Source organism: Aquila chrysaetos, chromosome 10 (genome assembly GCF_900496995.4).
Source record: "Aquila chrysaetos chrysaetos chromosome 10, bAquChr1.4, whole genome shotgun sequence".
Classification (NCBI taxonomy): domain Eukaryota; kingdom Metazoa; phylum Chordata; class Aves; order Accipitriformes; family Accipitridae; genus Aquila; species Aquila chrysaetos.
The window spans coordinates 20388658-20404173 of NC_044013.1; the positions used below are offsets into that span (position 1 = coordinate 20388658).

A 15516-nucleotide genomic window follows, 5' to 3' on the forward strand; every position below is an offset into this window, starting at 1 on the left:
ATTGTGACTAATGAAACACAATTGCAGTTGACAAACAATTTTGAGTCTATAAACTGTCCCTTTAGTCTGTTCAGTAAATGTGTAGCAAAAACATGCACAACAGTTGAGTTTTTTAACAGCTTGCTAACCCCCTCAGAAAGGCACTTAGCTCTTAGATTAGTTACCATTGCTATTATATCCATTGTCTGTACTAAAGGTGTTGGGAAACGATTCCAGTTTTTAGTTATTACAATTCCTGTCCAAACATTTGTCAACACACATTTTGAATTTTATATTTTGGAGGTGTTTTTCCTTCTCTGAAGATGACTTTAGGGTATCTCCACTGAGGTTAATAATAAAGTTAGTTTAAGCAAATTGGTAGATAATTAGCATGAGTAATTTGATGTCTTTCTTAATAAGATGCAGTTACAATTGTATTTGTTTTCAAAGTCCAGCTTTGATTTCCCAGCACTGCTGTCAGTCACACTGCTTCTGTAACATGCTCATCTCTTCGTGACGTAGAGGAGGGAGGATTTAATTCCATTTAATTTTTCTGGATGGTTTTACTTTTAAACAAAGGGAACAAGGGAAAAAAAGTCTGAAAAGAGAAATGTATTTCATTGCCTATCTGAAAACAAGAAACTACAGAGCTAGTTAAATGTGTTGAGGACAGCTGATAAGTGTAATACAAAGACACTGTTATAATCTTGTGCAGTGTGAGAAGGCCAGGAGCCAGGCTGTTGTGCTTTATTCACTGTGGTGAAACATGCTGTGAGCGTAGTTAAGCAGGACTATCTATAGCGCACAGTGCTGTTCGTCAGCGGAAAGTGTACGAGAATCCGGTTCTGGATCCAGTAAGCAACTGAGGAACAAATGTTTCAGTTTGCTGACTTCAGCAGAGTTGTTGCATACAGACAGTGGTACAGCTGACTGACTGGGGTATCTACTAGGTGCTGTGACACATCAGTAAAAAAAAGTTAAGGATCTGTGTACAATGTGTATGTACTGTGGAACTGTGACTCTGCTTCAAAGCCTGCTGAATTAGGGAAGGGGAAGAAGGTCTTCCATAAGCAGGACTTCAGCTCATTCAGGAGTGTTGCATGTGGCTCTTTGGATGATTTTAGTGATGTATTGCTTATCTTTCCCAAAGAACGTTAATTTCCCAGCAGAGGTGAAGGATCTGACCAAACGCATCAGAACAGTTTTGATGGCCACGGCTCAGATGAAGGAGCATGAGAAAGACCCTGAGATGCTTGTGGATCTGCAGTACAGCCTAGCAAATTCATATGCCAGCACACCTGAATTACGTAGGACATGGCTTGAAAGCATGGCCAAGATTCACGCAAGAAATGGAGATTTATCAGAGGTAATGTAAATAAATGAATAGGAAATCCATTTGTCTTTAGGCTGGGATGTTCTGATGAAAAGGGCTCTGAAAGACAGACAAGACTACTGATATAAAAGAATCATACAGTGTGTCTCATACACTTGAAATTAGAAGAAGACAAGTTTGAAAAACACCTAGAGATGTGATACCCTCATTATCCCAGTGTGCCTAATCATGACTACCTGATACGTGTTTGAACAAGACTTGAAAATGTCTGACGGGCAAGCTGTGGTCAGTATCACATTAGCAGCTCTGCTGCTTAACCCAAACAAGCACAGCAGCTGTAGTGTAGATGAGGTTATGAGCAGTGCATAACTTAAATGAAGGATTTTCTTGTCCCTCACTACGGCATAGGAGAGTAGCTTTGTTTATAATGTGTTGTCCTTTTCATCAAAAACTAAACAGGTGATGCAAAACTCCAGTGCATAACCCAGGAATATCTTATTTACTAAGTAATCTTAATGGTTTTCTTGAGCAAATCTATGCTTTTACCCAAGATACGTAGTGAAATTAACACTCAAGAAGGATTTCATCATTTAATCCTTTATTGTCTTAAATGGTTATATTAATTTTGTCTTCCATTTTTTGCAGCATGACTTGACAGTGATGAAAGTATGTGCTCCTTATCCCATGTGTGCTGTAAGTCATACAGTGTACTTTAGCATATACATGTATTTTTTCTCTCGTTACAGGCTGCTATGTGCTATATTCATATCGCTGCTCTCATTGCGGAGTACCTGAAAAGAAAGGGTAAGATCAACATATTCAAAACCAAATATGTATCTATGAACATTATTGAAAATAATTTTTGGCTTTCCTGCTTTCCTTCCTTATATATAAAGTATTCTTAAAGCTGCTTGAATTCTTCCCAAATATTTTATTTTTAAAATACATTGTAAATGCTAGTCTTAGCACTGGAACAGTGAATGCGTGTGTTTTGGGTAAAGAGGGTTAATTAAATGTTTAGTAAGCTACTGCTAAAAGAGAATGCTTCACTTGTTAGTCTGTCGTTATTAAATATGCATGTATTAACACATACCAGTAGCAGTATACTAATACCATCTTACACTATCATAGGTTACTGGAAAATGGAAAAGATTTGTACCTCACGTATGCTCCTGGAAGATGGTCAAGTCTCTGATAGTAATGTGTTACTAACAACTCACAATGGAGGAAGTGAGTGCTCTAACCATGCCTGTTTATGGGTCAAATAACATAATTAGGGAATCAAATTACTGTTCTCCAATTAATCTGGAAAAATATCTACCAAAGCAAAAATATTTATAGTGCATGTTGATGGCTGTAATAGCAAGCAAGTAATGTCAGAAACATTATATGTTACTTTCCTGATGCTCTTTTGCTGGTTTGATGAATTGCTCAGAATGTCTCTGGTTAAGGGCTTCTTCAGCAAAAGAGCAGTCTGGTCTTCATCGGCAACAGAAATCCCTCTCAGGTCAATTGGCGTTTAGCACACAAATCCATGTCCAATTCCTTGACTATCCAAAGCTGGGAGGGCAGAGGGGCAGAATTAATATCTGGTTATCCATACGTAACTTAGTATAGATAAAGATTTTTTTTAATCTGTGATGCTTATTAGAGAAATAAAGTGCAGTCTTATATTTTTAAATGCTTCTATGCCAACGGTTATTTAGTTTATGAAATGTGTATTTCAGAGTAAGTTCTGAGTATGAGATATTTTAGCAGTTTTCACAAAGAGCAATTTCTAGGGACAAGGGCAAATATCTGGGGAAAAGAAAACTTAGTTTTGGAAAGACCATAGTTCTTCAATACACTTAGAAATGTCTGTGGGCGAGATGAAAAAATACATCCTTTTAGAAGGAAGCTTTCTGTGATGAGCAATATTTCAGAGATGGTTCAGTAGTGGTAAAATACTTTGCATGAATCACAGATCACAGTAGGTAGAGTGAAGAACTTGTGGGTCATTTTAAACCTATGTTTAAATGATTTTCAAAACTTGACAGAGGGGATGGAGTCCCTCTGACTCAATGTGTAAAGGTTAGCTTTTTAATTGTGCCTTAGTAGCATTTTCCTACTTTTAAATTGAACATGAACCATGTCAGGAGTTCATCACCTCCACCGGTGGGTTTACCTTCTCCGTTCGAGAGTGGTAGTAAAATCTTTGTGGGTCAGACTTTGCCTGATCTGTAATGTGCCATGCCTGTGTAAGTTGTTCCTTCTGCAACCACTGCACTAAGGCCCCAGCTTAGCGAATACTAGATGTAAGTTTAGTTTTAATCCTTGTGAGCCTTCCCATCGGCAGCTTCTGCCACTCGCCTGAGCTTTCTACAGGAGAGTTCCTCGGTTAGGGCTGCGCTCGCCCTGCTGACTCTGGGCAGGATAAGGGGAGCCGCTGCCAGGGCATCCTCCAGCCCGGCAAGGGCACGGCGTGCCGCACGGTGGCCATCTCCCCATCGGCTGTGGCGAGCCCAGGTTGACCGTGCCCCTCTCGCTTAGGAAACGTGATGGGCCGGACAAGTGCAGGTCCTGGCGTGTAGCATTAAGTGCCCATAGGTCAGGCCGGGAGTCACAGCGCTGGTTTCACAAGTATAAATTGTCTCGCCTCAGTCTGCGACAGTAATTCCCGTATAGATGAGTGTTGCACGTGTAGTTTTGCAAGGACTGCCAGCACTGTACAGCTAAGGAACCAAAATGCCAAAGAGTAAGGCTGCATCAGGAAAATGTTACGGTTACCCTGGACAAGTGGATTTATATCATAGAGAAAATGTGTAATAGTCTCATAAATTCAGTCAGTTCCATTTGTGTTTCTCATCACTTGGGCTGTGAAAAAAGTAACTAATCCAGTCAAATAAAATCAGCTCTGTTTAATGGCATCCAATAACCTTTTGAATTATCTGGTTATTCAGTCATTAATTGACATTGTTATGACTTGCACTTCAAGGCTTATTTTCCATGGGATGGCCTGCTTTTCTGAGCATTACCCCCAACATTAAAGAAGAAGGTGCTATGAAGGAAGACTCTGGGATGCAAGATACTCCCTACAATGAGGTCAGCAGCATTAACATTTATATAGTTGTTCTATATTAACAGAGAGTGTTATTTCTAATGGATGCCTGTGCATGTTACAACAAATTATAGTGAGAGTGTACTTCCCACAGTATTAAAAGGCACACAGCTTTTGAGTGAAATGTCATAGCTGTTGTGCTAAATAGCAGGGATAGGTGTTTAGCTAACCAGAACATTAAGTACCAGAGCTGGAAGTTAGGGCAGGGGGGAACCCACGAAGCAAACCCGCTCTTCTGAATGAGATGTCAAGTATTCAAGTATTTTCATGTTACTGTTATTTCAGGTTTTTTATCTAAAGAAGAGCTAGGTCACCAATACCTGATTAAACATTGTGTCATTGAAATAAACCTTAATATAGAAGATACAGAATAAAAATGAAATAGTGGGTATGTGCTTTTGCTGCATTGCTATTAATTAAATGCCACCAGCTGTCGAGTCACTGAACTATTTGTATTTGTGGAACTGCAGAATATTCTGGTGGAGCAGCTGGAGTTGTGTGTTGAATACCTGTGGAAGTCTGAGAGATATGAGCTTATTGCTGAGGTTAACAAGCCTATCATTGCTGTTTTTGAGAAGCAGAGGGACTTTAAAGTAAGTTGGGTTTTGTTGTTTTTTCTGGTTTTTTTAAAGTTATCTTAAAACAACAGTAAAGATCAAAATTTTGGGGGGGGGGGGGGGGGAAGTACTTTCTTTAAAAGGAATTGTTTTTTTCTTCCTGTCTGTAATTTCTCCTTCTAATGCTTTGTGCTGTGAGTAAATAAAGAACTCTGATATCTTACCTTCCTCTTTTCAGCATCAATACAACAGTAAATGCACAAAAAAATTTCCAACAAACCTCTTGTGTTAGCCAGTGGATGTGAATTTTTACATCTGTTTTTAAACCAAGAGCACATTTGCATTGTATTTAAGTTTAGAAACTGCTGATAAATTGTGTGATCTCTTCATAATTCCAGGGTTTCTTCATTTATTTACTTGGCAATTTCAATACATAATGGATAGCCAGATGATAATCTCATTTAGTGATTTTTCTGGTTTTAAATTAAAAAAAAAAAAAAAAAAAGCAAAGAGGTAGGTATCAATAAGCTGTGTGCTGAGGAAGCAAGTCCTCAGTTTTTAACTTAGTTGAAATTTTGGTTCACTAACCTGAGAAAGTGCTTTTTACTGGTAATTGTGGATAGCATATCTTTGCATGGGGTTGGGAGCTGATTGGAGTTGTTGGCACCCTGCTCTTGCCTGCACGTAGGACACTTGGGTTCTCTGATCTCTTAGTAGGTCCCTACCACTGTCTGGTGGTTGGGATGATTGTCTTCCTGTGTGACCCTGTACACAAAGGCACCCACTACCATAGAACTGCTCCGAAGATGACAGAAACCCTGAAATGAGGCTTCAGTGACTCGTAACAAGGTTAAACTATTCCCTTAGCATGTACAGCCATCTTTGCAAAGGTTTGGGAATCCAGTTAAGGCAAGCCATGCTTACGCAGAGCTGTACTGTCATTTCCCAAAGCACTCACATGCTCTCACTTCCCCTCTCTCTCCCTGTTTCTTAATGTAGAGGCTGTCTGATTTGTACTACGACATCCACCGCTCATACCTGAAGGTTGCAGAAGTAGTGAACTCCGAGAAACGTCTCTTTGGGCGATATTACCGTGTCGCGTTTTACGGGCAGGTAAGTCAGCTTGTGCTCTTTCGTCTCCAAAGATTCCCAGATTTCAGCCATGTTCTTCTGATGTATTTCAGGGAAGCTAAAGCAGAGAAACACTTGGCAGTGAATTGTGGGGTGGAGACTGCCTCGTGGGTCAGACTCCAAGTAGGATTTCACTCAGAAGAGAGAGCACTCAGTTGCATTAATGTAAACTGCTGCTTTGGATTTAATGGTGTAATGGAGAACAGACTTGTACATCAGCTTTAGTTCTTGACTTCATCAAGCAAAACTGAGACTGAGGCAGGGCAGGTTTTTTCAGAGTAAAACTTGAATAAAACCAGATAAGACATCTTTGAGATATGGCGCTCTCCTCTAATAGAGCTTAAAGCAGAGCAGTATGCAGTAGATGTTTTGTTGTGTTTCTCGCCGACTCTGACTTCTGCTTTCAGGCCACCTCTGATTCTGTGCAATATACTGTAGAGTAGTTTTATTCCCTCTGCTGTGCTTCAGCATCCTCAAAGCATTATTTTGTGCTTTCTTCCACTACAAACCAGTGTAGCAATCCAGCATGTTCCTTTAAGACCTGGTTTTGGCAAGCATACAATTTCCTTTACTCTAAAATAATACGGTGTGTAAACAACAGATTGATGTGAATCATTCTGTTTGCTAATTAGATTTTAATGCAGAAATTTGCTCTTTTCTCCTTTTGATCTTATTCAAGGCTGTGGTAAGTCTAGTTCTTTTGCATGTTTTGTATAATTCTCCTCACACGTCCTTCATCCTTCCCTGTACTGTTACTTAACATTAACTTTCCCATGCTCTCGATTCTTTGGTTGGTGGCAGATGAAATAATGTCGTTTCATTCATTGTTGCATCCTGCAAACTAACTTTTGTTTGTTCAGTTACCTGAATTACCAAGCTGTATCTGTCGCCATGTTGTGTGTGCATCGTGGGGCCCAATGCTGCGTCATCTCATCTCAGTGGAAGTTTTTCTCTCAGCTTCACTGGGAGCGGGATTGGACCCCTTCTTCCTCTGTTGAAAAACCTGGCGTAGCATTAATGCTGTTTGAATGCAAGCCTGCTTTCCTGGCCTGTGCAGCAGCTCCAAAGAGGAAGGCTGTTGTGTCAGTCTGTGATCTATGGCAATGGTAACTGGAGCACTCTGGGCAGGGTGCGGCCACCTTCCTGGTAGTCCCTTGTAGGAGCAAGCAAATTGGAAGTCAGAGGGAAATGGCAAGTCCTGGCTCTTCATACAGATTAGCAAAGCTGACCTTGCCAAGTGCAAGGAGAAAGCCAGCTGCACCTGAGGAAGGGTAGAGTTTTCCTAATGCCTGACCTTCCTCAAAATGAGGGCAGTGGAGGGGGAAATAGGACTCTCCTACTTGCAGCTTCTTGCCAGGGCTCTCCCAGAGGCAGCTACTTGTAAGTGGGTAGTTTATCTGCAGCAGTTCTGCCGAACTGGGTTAAAATCTCTGTTACAGTGCAATGACTTTTCAGCTGCCAGTGCCACAAGGGCAACTTCATTTAAACAGCTTTAATGCTCTAAAGCATATGACTTTTTCATAGCCACGTATTGCTCGGTCTGTTCCCTGGTGCCCCCGGACACTGAGGTCTAAATGCAAACAAGCACAGCTTCCTCCTTTCTTTTTGCAGGAGAGGTGTTATGTGGTAGAAAGTGGGACTGCTCTGTATTGCTCCTTGCAGAGGCATAGTGACAAAAGTGTATAGCACAGGGCAAACAATTAAAGGTAGATCATTCCCACCAGCTTTACTTCTGCCTCATTTATGGAGGTAAATAGGAGTGGGTGTGCAGAACTGATTAAGGAGGTCTTACCAGTACACAAAGCACCATGGCAGGTGTGGGAGCTGCAGATGAAGCTTGACCTGGAAGGAGAGACAGAGAGAACAGTCTGTTCCCACATACTGGTGGTGCCTGCATATTTTTCCCTTTGAAAAGTTTCCTTTCTGTATTTCTGTCAGTCCCTTTTACCCATGTGCCACTTGCTTCCATTTTGGCTGTGCAGCTGGAAAGGTATGGGGCCTTTTGGTCCTTCTGTAGCCAAGAGTATTGCAGGCCTCCATGCTGAAAGCAGTCTCAGTGCCCAATTCATTTAAAACATTAAAAGCAATTCCCTGGTTTTGTGCTTCTGTCAGACTTTGCACACTTCCTCCCAGAAGCTAATGGTTGCAGGTTTTACTAGTATTACACAGTTAAACCAGTGTAAAGCAATATGAATCGCTCTGCTTAGGCCACTACAAAGGAAATGCCACAGAAGGAAACTCAGTATGCAGGTATGGGATTCCTTTTCAGTCTTACACATACACTGTTCTATGAAATACCTGTGGGTAGATACATGTGTAAGCGCACACACATAAAAAATGTATTATTACACCTATGCACTTATTCATTAAACATTTTTATCAATTGTATCAATAATAAATATATACATATATATGTTTTGTAAAAATGGAGCGCTGCTGTTCCTAACTGAAACAAAAACTGCAGAGAAAGCAGATTAAAGGACAAAAGAATACTGCAAATGCTGTTTGCAGGGAGAATTTGGGGGGTTCTTAGCAGAAAAAGAAAATCTGCAGCTGCACCTGAAAACCGTTCTTCTTCATGCAAAGATGGAGACAGTATTTGGTTACTGCATTCTGCAGGGACCCACTGGAAGGATGGTTTGAATGAATGTAGTCCTTAGGGAGGATGTAGTCGGTTGTTTTTGCCAGAGAGCTTTATTTGCCAGCTCAGAGAGCCGGATCTCATGGCAGCTGTTGTTTTAGACTGCAAATTCTGTTGAGGGCCTTTGGTGACAACATCTCATTGCACCATCAAGTGGCCACACTAGCCAGTGCTTATGATTTTATTCACAGATGAGTGTTTTGAGAAGTCAATATCTTTCTTGAATTAAAACAAAAAAAATGTTAAATATGTTGAATAGCTGAAAACTCCTATTGTGCTGATAAGCAAAGATATTCAAGACTTGTTTTCAGAGCAGTGTTAGGTAAAGGTAGAGCTGAGGTTTTGTTCTATCAGTACAAGAAGCTGTAGAAGTTGGAGGGCAGATTTTCACAGGAGTAAACTGATGCGGGTTTATGTCTGAAGAGCAGGAGATTTGTTCCCTTTTCTAAATGTGATAAAACAGCTATAGCTTCCTTATCAAAGAGTACAACACACTCACCATAGGAGGAGATGTTCACTTGATACAGACAGGGAAGGATCCATTAGATGCTGATTCTTGGCAAGTAAACCACAAGGCTCTACCTTGGCACATTGGCTGTGGGGATGGTGTGTATTCTTCTAGCAAAGGGCAGAGAAGAGTCTGATTTACTGTGAGCTCCAAGGGCTGTGTCTGAGGGCGTATGGGGAGGAAGAAGGGCCTTTCCAGCACTCCCATGGTGACAATGCCCAGTCACAACTTGACTCTCAGCACATCAGAGCTCAGTGGAAACCAGTAACATGCTGTCTGGCAGGTCATCTCCCTTCCAGTACATTCGGCTGCTCCGTATAATAATTTTCATCTGTAAGACTGTGTTGTCCTTGCACGGCAAAACCAGCCAGTATGAAAATAATCTAGGTATGTGCATTGATAAGGTAGCCTTGGCTGCTTAATATTTTAAAATCCTGAAACTGGAGGATATTTGCCTCCTGAAAAGTATTTAATCTTACTTTCAGTAGTCTTTGCCAGACATATAGCATATGGCAGACACGATTATTTATAGCTCATAATTAACTTCTGCTTGTCACTTGTCAGCTGAAATACTGTAGGGAATATGTACTTAAATGATGTCTCTTGCACTAGAGAAAAGACTAAATCTGTTAGTTGTTTGTTTTCAGGTAATTTTTTTTTTTAAGCAAAACCATTAACACAGATATCATCTTAGTGTGCCATGCAGCATCAGCATAGAGGTTTGGCACTTAGATATAAACACTGTGTTCCAGTGTGCAAACATACACAGAATCAGTGTTATGAGAGCATAAACTATATTCTAGCTTCCTATGTGATTAATTTGGAAAACATGGGGGTTTCGTTGAAAACACTGAATAGTAACAGAAAACAGATGGGTTTTGGCAGAAGCAATCCTGAGTAGCATGTTTAAATATGGTTGCATGAAACTAATGAGGTTTTCCCCCGTAAAGCAGTTTTGCTTGAGTGGAAAGAAGATCAGAAACCAGGTTATGATCCTGCAAATCTTTTCTTACTGAAATCAACAGAAAGTCCATTGCCTGCCCAGCTCAGTAAATGTGTATAGGGTGTCAGCTTTTGAGCTCTAGATCTGTTCTTTAATTACCTGTGAAGTTCTTCATATGCCTATGGAGTTTAATTGATAATACTGTTAAAAATTGTGCAATGTTAGAATGTCACTGTGAGACTGATTAAGATACTATCAGGCAAGCTGCTGTTGCTGCTATTAGTCACTGGTTTCCAGTAATGCTCACAGTGCTCTTGGCACTTGCCAAATTAAAAGACAATTTTATTGCCCCTTGTCCTTACTGAAGAAGAAGCCAGAGATACATGTATTTGTTAATCCTTATTGAAATAAAGCGTAGAGTTTTTTTCCTAAACAGACATTGAAATTTACAGCTAATTTATTTTAATTCTGTGGAGATTTGCCTAGTAAATAATTTTAGTGGCCGAAGTTGAAATATACTTCCACATGAAAAGGCTGGATTTTGCATGAGTACCTTCCAAAGAGATTTTGGAGGTATCTCTTGACTTCATTCATTTGTGCTTCTCTGTTTTTCAGCAGATGGCAGTTTGCCCAGGCATATTGTAGAACTACCTGTCCAAGCCACATGGTGTTAAGTTTAAAGGGCCTTGGGTCTGACATCATTAATGTTATCTGCCTTTTCCCCTTTATCCCCACAGCTTCAGGTATTTTCCTCTGGGTCACTTTGCAGTAAGGTGAAAGGAGGAGGCTTTGGGTGCAGCTGCAGCGGTTAACACTGCCAGATTTCATCAGCAGCACATGAAATCCTAGGATGAGGGCTGGTGCTGCTCATGGTGTTGGGATAAATCCAGTCCTTGTTAATGGGGCACTTGCTGCTTCTCCTCAGCTGGCAGCGCTTCTCCCAGAGTGTTGATGTACATGTTCATCATGTAGCAGTTGAGTGCCTCACCCATACGTAAAGCAATGTTGTGTTAATTTCCTGAGGCTGGCATTTCTTCTGAAGCCTGGCAGGTTCTTGTTCAGGTCTTCAATAGAGCCTTTTACTAAAGCTCTGCCAAGTCCATCCAGTGTAGTAAGTAAATGACCTTAACAAGATGGAGCTTTTTTGTAAAGGAGCACAGTCTGTGTGTCTTTTTTTTTTCTTTTCAAGTGTAAATCATTTACTAATTGTCTCTGAAAATGCTGCAATTCCATATGACCTTTCAAGGTGCCACCAGAGTTCCTCTTCAGCTGCCCTGAACAGATGCAGACCAGTTCACAGGTGCTTCGCATGCCGTGGCCCTGCGCATCACTGTGGGCAGGAGTGCCCCACACAATCGCCGCAGGCAGCAGTGCCTTGCACAGTGTCCAGCCTTTGCCTGCACACGTGGCTCCCAGATAGGATGTGCTGGAGATGACATGCTGCATGCACCCCAGCTGGGCTAGGCATCCAGCAAACAGCTGTTACACTCATGTTCTGTTAGCACAGTGCTTCCAAAATAGTTAATTTAACCAAATGATTAAAATTTAAAGAACTTTAATGTCCAATTTTTAATTCATTAGGGTTTTCCATCATACACACATCAGCATTCTGAAGAAAGCACTTGAACTTTTTAAACAGCTAGGCCTCTTACATGAATAAATGTGTATGAGTTAGTTCCTGGGTAACTTCAGAGATACCAGACCAGTATAAATGCAGACCTCTAGGCATGTGTCTGCTAGGAGTGGAGAGAGGTAAGCTTTTAACTTAGGTGCTGGAGATGGCATACTGGATGCTCTGGTGGGTACACAGGCAACCTTGATTCCTGATGTAAGCACCTTGTTTAGGCTTTTCCCTGCCTGTTGTGTTCACTGTATCCTTCTGTTTCTTTCCAAATAGGGGTTTTTTGAAGAAGAGGAAGGTAAAGAGTATATCTATAAAGAACCCAAATTAACTGGCTTGTCTGAGATCTCTCAAAGGCTGATGAAACTTTATGCAGACAAGTTTGGAATAGATAATGTGAAGATCATCCAGGATTCCAACAAGGTACGGAAGACACGCAGTTTTTGCACAAGGGGGAGAACCGACTGCACGCTTCATGTTTGGGGAGCTGTGTTTTCAATGAATGTGAACCGAGTCTACGTGTAAACTACTGTGATCTAGTTTTACAACCAAAAAAAGACCCTCACCTTATAGTGTGGCAGGTGCTGTATGGAAACAACAATGTTATAACAGGGCATCACGGTCAGTGGGAAGAGAGCATATTCTAGCATATCCCTGCAGAGAGCATGCAGTTGCTTACTGCAGTGCGGAAGCAGGTTGTTTTCTCTCTCGTTTAGCTTTCATCCACTGTTGCCAATGGCTATGTTCAAAAGTCTCACTGTTCTTAGGGGCCTTTTTGTTTAATATCTTTGTATTAATCTGTGGTCTGAATATTACCTTTGGAAGTCTCAGTTTTAATCAGTATTGCTATGATAGATAAAAGCATCAGAAATATAATGGATGCCTTGGAAGCTCATCACACTTAACAGAATTTTATTACATTTGCCACTGTTACACAGGTCAATCCCAAAGACCTGGATCCAAAATATGCCTATATCCAGGTGACATATGTCACGCCTTTCTTTGAAGAGAAAGAAGCCGAAGATCGAAAGACCGACTTTGAAATGCATCACAACATCAACCGTTTTGTGTTTGAAACACCTTTCACACTCTCAGGAAAAAAGCACGGAGGTGTAGAAGAGCAGTGCAAGAGGCGCACAATCCTGACAAGTACGTTTGCTCAGGCTGTTTCCCCCCCTCCTGTCCCACCTTTGCCAGTTAAGCCCAGCAGCGTGTTTCATGTGCCAGATTTTCTGCAGTCAGTGGGCACAGCATGTTATGCAGAATGATAAGCCATCTTTTAAGTGTGTCCATTGGCAAAGTATGTGCTTTCTTACAATCCTGCTGACTGTCCTAGGGAAAGTTCTTTTCATTTGTAGAGTCATCAGCTGTCTTATTTTTCCTCGTTATTGACATCTTAACTGTTCTTGCAGTGATGTAATTTGGGAGTGGTTCTGCTGGAGGCAGCTTAGCACTCAGAACCATTGTTCTTTTAATAATAAACAAGTCAAAAAGCAAAATAGGTGCCTATTCTGCTAAGAAGAGTAAGAAGAGTAAAACTCAGATACTAACTTTTGTTCAAAATGGGAGTAAGATACATTATATAGAATTTTTTAAAGTGAGAGGTAAGATTTCATCTCATTGGGCACAATCAGTGTTTTAAGACAGAAAAGTCAGGAGCCCTAGATACATCTTTCTTACTGAGTCATATTAAACAGAAAATGTTTAGTTCCTTACCGTGATTGAAATCTCTTTTTAAGAGGCATCCTTCGTGAAACTAGTACTGAAACTTGAACTGCCTGAATTTTGGCTGGGAGTATGAGAAACTGTCTGAGATGGAGGCGTTGTTCTCATGGGCAGCTGTGAGCAGGGAGGCCAATGTTCACAGCAAAGTCTCCTGAGTGACAGAAAATCCAGTTCCCCACCAACTTCAGTGCGTCTGCTTCTCCCAAAGGGCAAAGTGAAGAAAGCTGCTTACAGTACAGGCGTAGTCGCCTAAAAGTTTTGTTCTGGCAAGTCAGGGAAAGAGGTACTGATTGTCTGAGGGCATCTTGTTACGTGACACAGCTTTGCTTGTAAGAAGAAGAAAGGAGGAGTAGCTTGTGTGTGGTTTTTTTAAGTGTTTGAGCAGCAGTAGGTGTTTTGCGATCTGTATTGAAGCAGGTAGTTTCACAGACTTGAAAGTGCAGCTATTAAGGTATGTCTGGCAAAAACAGAGAGGGATGTTCTTCCAGCAGAATATTTTCCCTAGGTTATTACATGCTCTTGTCAGCTCCCACCACTCTCAGCCTGGCTCCATCTTCGGCATTGGGTGGGAATTCGATGACCTTCTCTTCTCCCCTGCTTTTCCCTCTGGCACCTGCCTTACCTCAGTCCTTTTCTGTAAAGGAAACATCTTTTTCTTTTTCTTTTTTTCTTTTTCCCCTTCCCCCCACTCCCCTCCCCCCCGCTTTGATAAAGTCACATATGTTCATTTGCTTCCTCCCTAAAAAGAAGTGCTTTTAGTTTGAGAAGAAAGCAAGGCTTACCGGTACGACTGGAAGAGCAACGGAAGTTAATTGTGCTTGCGCAGAGGTACTGGGTGGCTGGAACGGTACCTGATCAGCATCTCTGCTCCAGAGCCTGCTGCCTGGGTTGCACAGAGGACAAGTGCAGTCCGGCTGCGGTCTGCGGACCGCTGGCTCTGCCGTGCCTGGTTGTGACTCCTGCTTCCAGCTCTGGAAGTCCTGGGTTTCCTGCTCTCCAAGGAGACGGCCACCCTGTAAGCTGGAGCTGACTGGCAGCAGATGCTCACCGGGAGAGGGCATACTCGGAGCCCGGGAGGCCTTCCAAAGTGTGTAGGGCCATCAGGAAAAGAGCGTTAGCTTAGATCAGACTTTTAATGTGCCATAACGGTACCTTTGCCAGACTCCCTGAGATCCGGGAAAAGGCCTTGACTGGAAGGAAGGGGTTTTAACGAGGAATAATTCCTCTGTCAGCTCCCATAGCAGTATTTGGGTTGAATACTAAAAGTAACTCCTTACTTCTTTAAGGATGATGTTTTAATAGTAGTTTATCTGCGGGTGAGCAATACCCAACTGAGCTAAACTAGAGGCTCCTGCCTCTAACTTGAAACATGTTTGATGGGATGTTTTGAGCTGTTTGAAGTTCGGTATGGGCCTATTTGGTGCTTTAACTCAGAAGGAGAAATCTGTGGATTCTAAAATCTGAGCAGTGAGAGCTTTTTGCCACGTGGCTGTGGCAGAACTCAGTACCAAACAGTGGTGAATTCAAAAGGAAGTGCTCTTCCAGTGCCAGGTATATCAAAATTCAGTTTAGACCTGCGTCACTTTTGCTCATTGGGTGATTAAAACTTAATTTGTATGAACTGATAAAGAGGTTGACAAAGTTAAAAGTTCATTCTTTGACTTAATAGTTTTGCTTTCTTAAATACTCTCTTGCTGGGTGAGTTTGTCTGATATGTTTCTTGCTTTTGAGTAGCCAGTCACTTGTTTCCCTACGTGAAGAAGCGTATTCAAGTCATAAGCCAAACCAGCACAGAGCTGAATCCTATTGAAGTAGCGATTGATGAGATGTCCAAAAAAGTCTCAGAGCTCAATCAGCTTTGCACAATGGAAGAAGTGGACATGATCCGACTGCAGCTCAAACTCCAAGGAAGTGTCAGTGTCAAGGTAATGACAATTTGCGCCTTTTTTTGCTTTTTTTTCAATGCATCTACCTAAATATT

General features: G+C 41.5%; 1 protein-coding gene across 17 annotated transcripts in view; it reads left to right on the forward strand.

Annotated features, from left to right (window-relative positions):
• The window catches only part of DOCK10 (dedicator of cytokinesis 10), a 138129-nt gene that overhangs the window by 116608 nt on the left and 6005 nt on the right, over positions 1-15516 (forward strand). For 11 of the 17 annotated variants that reach the window (XM_030028574.2, XM_030028576.2, XM_030028569.2 and 8 more), the window contains exons 45-54: positions 1130-1345; positions 2059-2116; positions 2444-2542; positions 4287-4393; positions 4880-5002; positions 5966-6079; positions 6777-6782; positions 12087-12233; positions 12749-12959; positions 15270-15460. In XM_030028574.2, coding sequence (XP_029884434.1) covers positions 1130-1345; positions 2059-2116; positions 2444-2542; positions 4287-4393; positions 4880-5002; positions 5966-6079; positions 6777-6782; positions 12087-12233; positions 12749-12959; positions 15270-15460 — 1272 coding nt within the window. The remainder of the gene's footprint in view (positions 1-1129; positions 1346-2058; positions 2117-2443; positions 2543-4286; positions 4394-4879; positions 5003-5965; positions 6080-6776; positions 6783-12086; positions 12234-12748; positions 12960-15269; positions 15461-15516) is intronic. The other 6 variants (XM_030028572.2, XM_030028577.2, XM_030028582.2 and 3 more) reach the window with 3 other exon arrangements.